General features: G+C 45.2%; 1 protein-coding gene across 5 annotated transcripts in view; it reads right to left on the minus strand.

The window, feature by feature from the left end:
- RALGAPA2 (Ral GTPase activating protein catalytic subunit alpha 2) overlaps positions 1-10780 on the minus strand; it is a 383681-nt gene extending 372901 nt beyond the window's left edge. Inside the window, exons 1-2 of one of the 5 annotated variants that reach the window (XM_075925789.1) lie at positions 10641-10780; positions 10036-10176 (exon numbers count right to left, since the gene is read on the minus strand). In XM_075925789.1, coding sequence (XP_075781904.1) covers positions 10036-10141 — 106 coding nt within the window. In that variant the 5' untranslated portion in view covers positions 10142-10176; positions 10641-10780. Of the gene's footprint in view, positions 1-10035 lie in introns of all 5 variants that reach the window. The other 4 variants (XR_012903061.1, XM_075925792.1, XM_075925790.1 and 1 more) reach the window with 4 other exon arrangements.
- Positions 10781-11222: the final 442 nt, after the last annotated feature.

Here is an 11222-nt window from a genome sequence, read left to right on the forward strand (position 1 = left end):
GAATGATAAGAGGTCAAAGGGGCACTCAGCAGCAGCACACTCTTTAATGTGCCAGTGGCAGCTAGTACCAGTATAATTAAGTTTCTGGTAAAATTCTGTGCATAAGTTGTTGGTTGTGGTGCAAAATGATACACTTAAAAAATTTTGAACAGCCATGTGTATAGATCTCTGAATTTCCTTATTTAATTGTCTACTGAAAAATCATGTCTGTCCTCCTCCACATAGCAATAAGAGGAATATAGAGATAGATTCTACCAACATATGTGAATATTACACTTCTGAATGGAGCTCTCAGTTGGCGACAAGTGCAAAAAAAGAAATGAATACACAGTGAGCCACATACAGTAAAACTCCATTAGTTCGCATCCAATGCTCCGGGACTCCTGATGGTCCGGCACCAGCAGCATCAGTTTCACCAACAGGTTGAATCCAGACGCCTGGGACAGAGCAGCTGGGGTGCTGCGGGGTTGGTCCCGTAGCCCCGCCCCTTGGCGCTGCGGGATAACCCGGCAGGACCCCAGCTGCTCTGCCCCAGGGGTCCCCAAGTCAGCCGCTGCTGAAACAGATCAGTGGCTGATTCCAGGAAGCCCCGAGCAGAGCAGCTCTGCCCCGGGCTTCCTGGAATCAGCCGCTGATCTGTTTCAGCAGCGGCTGAATCGGGGACCCCTGGGGCAGAGCAGCTGGGGTCCAGCCGGGTTGGTCCCGCAGCACCATCCTTTGGCGCTGCAGGACCAACCCGGCAGCACTCCAGCTGCTCTGCCCCAGGCGTCCCCAAGAGCACCTGGGGTGCTGCTGGGGTGGTCCTGCAGCCCCAAGGGGCAGCGCTACGGGACCAACCGGGCAGTACCCCAGCTGCTCTGTCCCAGGCGTCCCCAAAAGCAGCTGGGGTGCTGCTGGGTTGGTGCCGTAGCGCCGCCCCTTGGCGCTGTGGGACCAACCCAGCAGCACCCCAGCTGCTCTATTGCAGGCATCCCTGATTCAGCTGCTGCTGAAACTGACCAGCAGTGGCTGAATCAGGGACGCCTGGGGCAGAGCCGGACTATCATAAAGGGGGGCTATGAGGGGTCTGGGGTGGCATCCCCTCCCACCCCACTCCAGACCCCTCATAGCCCCCCCTTCTGATAGTCCCGCATATCTGATAATCCGGCACCCCCTGGGTCCTAAAGGTGCCGGATTATCGGAAGTTTACTGTACATCAGGATGTCTAATGGTAGAATTTCTGACCTCAATCTTGCCTTTTCGTGCCAACATGAGTTGGAAGCTCCAGGGAAGATGGGGGCTTCCATATCTTTCTTGTGAAGCTTTCTTAAACAAAGGAAGCAGCAGCAGCATTGTCAACAGTATTTTTTAAACTTTGGAGATTTCTTCTGCAGTTCTGTCCATTTTCCTGTTCAGTTTGGTTTACTCTTTATTTAAAGACCTGGTTTTTAGTAGTAGTTGCTATGATTATCACAGATTCAACCTTTGTCATTTTTGGGCATCAAAGATGATCAGAGACTGCTTCTCAAATAAATTGATATGAAGAGTAAAAATTGCTAGGAGACATCGAACATACACACAAAATTTCAGTGAAGGCATCAGACACTGCACCTGAAAAATCAAGCTCAATGTTCTCTGTTTCAATTTCAATACTGAATGAAACTTCACTCTTGATTTTCAAGAATGCAAAGATCAATAGATTTACTGCACTTTTCTTAATCTGAGTATCTATCTTCTTGTTACTTAACTTTTGAAAACATTCCATAAATTGTTTATTACTTCAAACCATTCATCCTTTACTACCACTCCCTCAACTTTAAAGCATTAGTAGTCCATGAATTTAACTGACATATGATATATAAATAGTAATTACCATCTGTATTATTTATCAGCATCTTTCAGATTTACAATGCGAAATGGACACCTACTGAATTCAACCATTTAAAAACTAAAATATAAGGTAAACGTGCAAGCTTTAGATAGAACCATGCAATCAGACACCCCACTCATCTTCTAGAAGGGTCTTTCTACTTTCTGGCTTTTTCTGTTAAAAGTTCATAATTCTAAATCTTCTCAAATAAAGGCAGTTGATTCTATCTACTGGCCAAAGTCCTCCCTAAATCACCAGTGATTCAACCCATTGCCATTCCTACTCCCCCACCGCCAGTATGTTAAACAATTCTGGAAGTTTTTCATTATTTCCTAAAACATAAGAAACTCAATGTTCATTACTGAAAATGCATCCCAATGTTTCTAATATAAAATCCTCTTTAAAATACATGTTATAATCACAAACCTTAACACGAGAGAATTCTTAAAAGATGATAAAATCAATTGAACTGAAATACTCACCATTAATAGCAGGGAGTTTGTATAGTTTTATATAGTATACACTCAATTCTAAAATTCAGGAATAACAGCATTGTCTACTGTTGCATAATAGAAACAAAATTGTAACTACCCTTGGTTACTTAATGGTAAGCCCAGGATATGCCATTAATTTGCAAACTTATCTCTACTGATAGAAATTAGCTATTCATGTCCCATTTCTACTTTCTCCATACCACATTAAAAACAAATGCTCTAAAAAACAAAATTTATATCCTACAGAATCCAAGAAGTTTCTAATTATATTTCTTGTGGATAAAAGCAACAAGTTCATTCTCTATTCCTGAAAGGATGTGGGTACTAAAAACCAGCTCTACCAACCTGAGGCAGCTGAGCCACAGCCAGGGAGCATAGTGGAGAATAAAAGCCACAGGAAACAGTATCCAATGGATCCACAGTTACAGTACTCTGTGGCCCTCTGACAGACCAATCATCCTATTTAACTTTGGAAGATGCCCCCAGAAGCCATCTGGGCAACAACATAGACCTTGGGATTGCTGAAACTCCAGACCGCAGCTTGCACCCTGATTGCTGATCACCGCCTGACCATAACTCGTACCTCCTGACTCCTATTACCTCTAATCTCCAGCCTCAGACTGCTGCTTGATTCTGACCCCAATTCCTATTTGGTACTGTAATTCCTCATTTAACAGGTGCCCACTTAACACATTTTCGCAATAGCATGATTTTTTTTTTAGGGAACGTTTTTTGAGTTACACAACCGTCCCCGAAATAACACGATTTCCCCAGCCTGCGTGGGGCTTCCCCCTCCTCCCTGCAAAGCGGCAGAGGGTTCGCCGCGCTGTTCCCCCTGACTCCCCTGCTCCGGATGCCTTACCCCCTCTCCTCTGCCCCCGCTTACAGGCCGGCGGCTGGGTTTCCCCAGCCATCCTGTTGCCGGTGGCTGCGCGGGGCTCCCCCCACCTCCCTGCTCTGTGAGGGGAGTCAGTTTAAATACTAGCTTCCCTTACAGATAGTATTGCCAGGTGTCCAGTATTCTACTGAACAGTCCGGTATTTGCGCTTTCTGTCCGGTTAAAAAAAATCAGAAACTACAGGACATGTGAAATGTCCGGTATTCTCTGATTTTTCCGGCTGCGCACCGGAAGGAAGCCTGGCGTGGGGAGCGGCTGGGAGTCCCAGCTAGGAGGCGGGGCCGCGATTGGCACCGGGAGCCCTCAGTCGGTTGCATGTATGGAGGAGGTGAAGCCTCCTCCTCGCTCATGCGTCACCTGGAGCCTGCGCGGGACAGGCAGCAAGTGCCTGGGTCAGTCCCACTCCCCACCGGCCGATTTGCTCACCCTCCCCCCGCTTCCCAGCCAGCCTGTTCTCCCCCACTTCCCCTCCTGATCTTCCCCTGCCAGCCCCCCTGCACCGCCCACCAGCTCTGCTTCCCGCCAGCCGGCTCCTCTTCCTGATCTCCCCCGGCCAGCGCTGCTGCACCCCCCCAGCCAGCTCTGCATCCTGCCCACCCTTCCTCCCGGCCACCCTCCTGGCCCCCGATCCACCCCAGCTGTGCTTCCCGCCCCCGCTTACTCCTGGCCAGCCCCGCCCCCTCCCAATATCCCGCGGCCAGCCCCATTCCACCCAACCCCTCATGACCACCCTGCTTCCCTTTGGCCCTCTCATCTCTCCCGGCCAGCCCCGTTCTCCCCTCCCCCCCCCCCATGAAGAGTGTCCAGGGGTTGTTTTTTTTAAATTACAACCTGATAACCCCTAGCAGTAGTGATCCAGGTCCTTGGAGTCTTTCTTTTATTTTTTTTTTTGGCTCAACAACTTTGGTCCCCTCCCCCCTTTTTTTTTCCTTCAACAAAATTTTTTCTGGTGTTTTTTTTTTTTTTTTTTTGGTGTGTGTGTGGGGGGGGGGGGCGGGGGAAGGAGTTCGGTATTTTTGTTTCAGCCATCTGGCAACCCTACTCATAGACAGGCTGCCTGTGGCCCTGAGCTGCTACCTCTGATACAGAGGCAGCAGCTCAGGGTAACAGCAGCCCCTGTCCAGGGGTAGGCGGTTGAGGTCCTGGACCTGGCACAAGCCGGAACTCAATCAGGCTGCTTGCCTGCCTGGCTCCTAATACACTTTAAACGCAGAACTGCAGCAGGGGTAGGTCCCAGACCCTGCGCAAACCAGGACTGAACTGGCCTGTCTGCTAAAAATGTACTAGCGGGTGGGGAGGGAAGAGATGCACAGTCTACAGCATTAACCTATAAACTTTTGCTTATCGGTTAATTGACTACACTATTACATCCCTAAAGCACAAGTGCACATGACTGGAGGCAGACAAGTGTCTAAGGAAATTTTAACTTGAAAGATTAGGTCACATCTACACTAATAAGATTACAGCAACACAGCTGCACCGATACAGCTTGATCGCTTGCGTCATGCCTAGGGGACATCATAAAAATCTGGTAACGCCACTCACTGAGCTATGTCAGATGAAGAATGTCTCCTATGGACATAGTGATGTTCACATCAGTGCTCAAGCTGGCAAAACTTGTGTCACTCAGGCTGTTTTTTTCACATTTCTGAGCAACAAAAATGTTGCTGATATAAGCGCTACTATAGCCATAGCCTTAGGCTCTGGAAGAGTTGAGACACCCACAAGGGTTCAGCATGAGTTTAGAGAATCATCAAGGAGTCTAAACCCAGATCTTAAGCATCTAAATCAGAGCATGAGGCACTTAAGAGTCTGGGGTTTAGAAGTCTGGTATCTTTGTTTATCAGGGCTTAAGTAAGTTGCCAAAGGATATACAGAAGTTTAAGGCCATGCTGAGAACAGACCACTGATCTCTGAGTTGACAGAACTAAATCTTAGCCACAAAGTGCACTCTCTAATATAAAATGGGCTCAAGTTTCTGTACTGTGGCCAAACATAAAATAGGGATGATAATTCTTATTCAACTTTATAAAGTACTTAAGATCTACAAATGAAAAAATCCTAGCTAACTGGAAAGCATCATCATAAGCCATATTTTTCAGATAGTGTAACCAGGGGACAGAAGCACAGTGGCTTGACTAGGATGCTTTAGCTTTATGTGGGTTCTAGTTTTGGGTCTGACTATTTGCTAACAACTAATATTTGAAATGAAGTTAGGTTATATAGCACATCCGTGAGGTAGCAAAATTACCAAAACATAAATGTACAGTATCTTGTCAGGTGTGTATCAAATGAAACAAGTTTTTGAAGGAACAATTTTCAGCTCTCAATCTGGTGATCCATTCCATCCCACTCCTTTACATTTCCTATTGTGTAAATAAATGAAAAAACTAAAAACAAAAGTAAAGGTCTAAAACAAAACAGACACTATGAAATTTCAAAGCCTTTACAATAACAAAAAAGAAAACCCAGTGACTTTGTTTCAAACAACGTTTAAGACTGTTAAATAATTCAGTTTCTTATCACAATTTACAAAAACCAAATTAGGGATGTTAGAAATCGGATAATTGAACAGTCATGTAACCGCATGTATTCTGATTGGTTACACAAGTATTCAATAGTCTTCACGGGTGGGGACGGCATCTAGTGCACTCTGGCCCCACTCTTGTGGTTCCAGGCGGGAGCTCCTGCTACCCCATCTTGCTGCCTCTGATATAGTCAACTCAACATTGACATCCCTAAACTAAACCTTGGAAATTAAAAATTAAGAACCTCAATTCTTACACTAACACAATAAGGAAGTGTTTATTAATATAAAAATACATTAAATTCATTCTAGCTAAAATTACTTCTTCACATTCCCTCAAAATAATTTTATATTTGAGATTAATGACACATGTTAACCTGGTTCTAATGCAAGTTCAAATATCCACATAATTTTACTAATCACTAAAGGTTTGTACCTTAATATTAAAACAATGGTCAAAATTATTCCCAGAACACAAATGTAAGTATTTTACAAAAACAAAATTCAAATGCCAATTGATAAAATAGTAATCAATAGTTCACGTTTAGAACTAGCCCTTGAAAGAAAACTACTGAAATCAAAATTGAAAAAACATCTAAGAAGCCCAGCAATCCATGGGTTGCAGGTAGCAATGGGCTGTGATGAAATTTCTTTATGTGAAAGAGAGAAAGGGAATGCACTTATCTAGGCAGTAATTTTGTGTGTGTGTGTGTGTGTGTGTGTGTGTGTGTGTGTGTGTGTGTGTGTGTGTGTGTGTGTGTGTGTGTGTGTGTGTGTGTGATTCTTAACTATTATTTTCTTTGCTTTATGTTTGGATTTTGTGATTAACAATATAGTTTACTCTTAGCAACTGTCATTGTTTTAAAAATTGCATAAACTTTTATTTTTTTATTAAATATAAAGTTTAAGTCACATGTTAAGTTATTTAGCCAGATATAAAGGGTAACTAGTGCCCCTGTAATAATGTCATCTCCTTATCTTATGAACCAAGATGAATGTTTTCATGTTCTTGGCTGAGTAAGAACTGAATAATCAAAGAATGACTAAGCAAACAAAACATTTACACTAATTTGGCTACTCTGATTTATCTTATTTTTAATATTTCCAACTCTCTAAATATTGATAAACAGAACATATTCAGAGCACACAGAAAATATCACTGTATTCGGACAAAATCTTTTATTTTGGAGAACTGAGGTCACCAGGAAATAATCAATGGACTGTAAACATTTTTTCTGTAGTGCCTTTTATTATGGACATTTATGTAGAATAGATGGATTCCATACAACTGTTATGATATAACAAGAAATTAACCACGCAAAGACTGGTTTGGATTTTAAGTGACTAGGAAGAAAAAATGTTGGGCTTATTGTCCAGAGTAGATGTATTTACCTCAAAGTGATTTACACAATGATTTAAGTCAGCAAGCAGGAAATGTTCATTTATATAAATGATTTCAATCTTACTCTATATTTATAAGCTTTACGAGGTAGCCGAGTTAATCTGTGCAGGTACACTGAAAAAAAAAAAAAACCAGTCTGGTAGAACTTTTTTTTTTTGTCCAGTTTATATTTATAGTTATTTTCCTAAAGAAAGTTGATTTTCATTGGTTACTGTAACTATTAAAACATGTTTAAATTTGGAATTTTGATAACCAAAACTGTACATCTATAAATTGTACATCTTAATGCACATTTATTCAGATTATAAATTTTTATATTTTATGTTAAATGGAGAATGACATTTACAAGATTATTAATTTTTTGTTCATGATTTGTGTCAACCTAGACTTAGAAATAAAATTGGAAAGCAATTAAAATGCACAAAACAGTATTCTAAAATTGGTTCATTATTAAAAGTATCTTAAAGAGATATAAATACAAATATATACACACAAACAAATTTATCAAAATATATTTTGCACTTAAAGTTAACTGATTTATTACACAAATATTATCTATAGTGAACTGAACTAATTGTTTCTGGTGATCAGATCCTTCAGGATTTTAGAACTAGTAGATCTCACCACCATCACATCACATCACACACACCCCAATGCACCCCCCCCCCTTGCACCCCTCCCCCACTCCCACAATCTTTATAAATAATAGCTTGGAAGAGGGAAACAAGCTTTTCTACTTTTCCCTCACGCAACTGGTGTCTCAACTTTGAATGAACTAGCTACTAAAATAAATTAATTTAATAAATGGAAATCAAGAAAAACTTCTCTCTGCACATACAAAAAGAGGTTACTGCTGTCAGAAGCTTGTTTTAGCACTTCAGCAAGCTCTAGCTCCAGGTGCTTAGCCACCAGTTCAGTGGTTTGAATTTCTTTTTAAAACTTTGGCAGCAAACCTGAACTGCTTGCATATTTGTTATATTTTAATAGATTATAGTGAGTTTAACCCTTAATGTGGGCTACCAAATACATATTCTACGAATATAAAATCAAGATTAAGGTAATATTAAGAAGTCTGAAAGTTTTATTTACTCCATCATTCTGTTAGTCTCCACCTAAACTGTGAGTACTATGTAAACGTGTTTTAATTTAGTGTAAGACTAAAACAGTCGATCAAATTTTCACTAAAGTGATTTGAAATGTATAATTCACTTAATATAGCAAGATTATAGCTTCATGGAACATCCTGAATAATTTCACCCAGCCTATTGTGTCCTTTCCTACTAATAATTTAGGACTACAGTAAAGATATCCTGAAGTTTGAATTTATAAAGCAGCCATAAATTCTATTAGGGTAAGAGGTAAAGATATTTGCTTAAATTTATATACAAGAGTTTAATCGTAACAGTATTAGCTGCAACATTTATAATTAAACAGAAAGTGGGATGGAGAGAACTATCCCCTTGCTTAAGTTTTGCCCTAAATCTCAGTACACACTAGTTAGTGGTAGGGATGTAATGTACTCGATTAATCTATAAGCAAAAGCTTATTGGTTAATGCTATAGCCTACATGCATCCCCGCTCCCCCTCCCGCCCCCCGCTTGCCAGGAAATTTTTTAGCAGGCTGGCCAGCAGCTCAGATCAGTCCCAGCTTGTGCCAGGTCTGGGACCTACCCCTGCTGTGACTCTGCAGTTAAAGTGTATTAGGAGCCGGGCGGGCAGACAGGCAGGCAACCCAGCTCAGTTCCGGCTTGCACCGGATCTGGGAGCTCAGATCTCACCCTAGACCCAGTGATGCTGCTTCTGTATCAGAGGCAGCAGCATGGGGAGACAGGCAACTGGTCCACAAGGGGAACTGGTTCTTAAACTGGCTTCCCTCGTGGACGGGCTCCTGCCTGACACCCCATGCTGCTGCCTCTGACATAGAAGCAGCAGTGTGGAGCGGCAGGGGGCTCTTTAGGATTGGGGCAGGAGCTCACTGGCTGCTGGCCCCATCCATGGAGACTATAGAATAGCCAAGTAACCGATAAGAGTTCAAGAGGTTAATCAACTATTTAGATAATTGATATTTAACATCTCTAATCAATGGATTTTGTTTTGAAAAGAAAGTGTTTCCTCAATGATTATATACTATGGTTACAATGAGGAATAACACAAAAATAATTCTCATTAATTAACTCATGAAAATACTCCCCAGGTAATTTTTTTGAAACCACAAAAACAAAACTGAGAAAGAAAACTGCTTTTGTTTCTCCATTCTCTGAAAACGCTGGCACACTCCAAGGGAAACAGTTCCCTTTGGGGGTTGTAGCAGGAAAGAAAAAGATTTCAAGGCAGTTTTTAAATCTAACGCCCTCTTGTGTTGAGAGACTGATGTGTCCATGAATCTTCTTTCATCTTCATGCTATACAAACCAGGCAGGAATAGTCTTTTTGTTACATGTACCTTGAGTGCCTTTAACAAGATGGGTACCTTTTTAGGGCCTTTACGTGCCACCATAACAGAAATAAATCAATCAGAAATGGTTTGCAAGGGTGTCCTCAGAGCCTGGGACTAGCAATCCCTTGGCTTGTAAGAGCCATGCCCTGAAACGGAGCCTTGTACTCATTCACTGAATAGCAGGAAGTGACAGATCCAGAGCTGGTGTGGCACCTTTCGTTCTCCTTTTATTGGTGCCTGCTCCCAGGATACACCACTCAGCACCCAGCAGGGCCCAGTCCTTCAGTGGGGAGGAGGAATAATCCAGTGGGGAGGGGGGAAAGTAGTTAGCAAGCCAAGTGATAGTTCCTCACTCCCCACAGAGTCCTTGAATTGAAAGCACGCATGGTGCACCCTGTCTGCTACCCCCCCACCCCTACTCCGACTCACCCAGCAGCGCTTTGAGGTGCTTGAGGCGGGTCAGGACGTCCTTCTTTGGGTCCAGAGCTTTCTGTGTAGATTTCTTGACGTCGGCATGGCTCCTTCTGGAGAACATCCCGCAGGGGGAGACCCAGGGAGGGGGAAAGGCTCCTGGGCGGCGAGGTGGGGGGAATCAGACTCCCTAATGCTCGGGGGTGAGGGGGAGAACACCCCCTGCCGGGGGGAACGGGGGGAGGGCACCCCTGTTAAGTAGGGGAGGGAGGCTGGAGCAGTAGCCCTATAGCTGGGCAGGAGAGCCCCTGTTATAAGTAGGGAGGGGGCAGCACCCCCGATGCGGGGCAGGTACACCCCCTCTGTGGAGGGGGCAGCACCCCGTTGTGGCGCCCCGCTCGGAGGAGAAGGGGGCTTGAGAGCTTCTCTGCGGACTGGGGGCAGCACCCCCCACTGCTGCGTGTCTGAGGAGGGGGAAGGGGACAGCTTCCCTGCTGGGGGCCTGAGGGAACCCCGTTCGGCGGGCTGGGGCCGGGGGAAGGCTCCCTGCTGGCGGCCGGGCTGCGCCTGGCGCTCCGCTTCACTCTCACTCCCCGCGGTGGGCGTGTGAACACGGAACTGACCAGAGGCCGACCGCGACGGTTAACTGTCTCCAGCCCAGCGGCGCCGACTGCGCAGCCGCCCCAGCCGGACCGGCCTCCGCCCAGAGCGCGAGCGAGCCCCGGCCCAACCGCCACCCCTCGCGCGTGCGTCGGACTCCGCCTCCTTTCTCTCTCTCTTTCCCCGCCCGACCTGGCGCGAGCGAGCGGCGAGGGTGAGAGTCAGCGGCGGCGATTGAGAGCCGAGCGCCCCGCCGCGCGACACTACAGCTCCCAGCGTGCCACGCGGCGGGCGAAGCGCATTGCACGCTGGGAGTTGTAGGCGCGGTACAGCCGCTTGGCGGACGCCTCTTCGCCCCAGCCTTCAACGGTTTTTTGTGCGCTGTAACCTGCGGGGGCTCGTGTTCCCTCCCTCTCCCCCCCCCCCCCATACAGCAGGGCTCCTCCCAAGACACCTGCTCTGTGGTCCTCCCCCCGACACTGGCTCTGCGCTGTGGCCTGCCAGGCTTCCCCCTTCCACACTGACACCGGCTCTTCGCCCTCACGGGCCAGGCTCTCACTGACACTGGCTGTGGGGGGGCTTCCCCTGCCCTCCTCGGTACTGGC

The sequence above is a fragment of the Pelodiscus sinensis genome, chromosome 3 (assembly GCF_049634645.1).
Source record: "Pelodiscus sinensis isolate JC-2024 chromosome 3, ASM4963464v1, whole genome shotgun sequence".
Taxonomy (NCBI): domain Eukaryota; kingdom Metazoa; phylum Chordata; order Testudines; family Trionychidae; genus Pelodiscus; species Pelodiscus sinensis.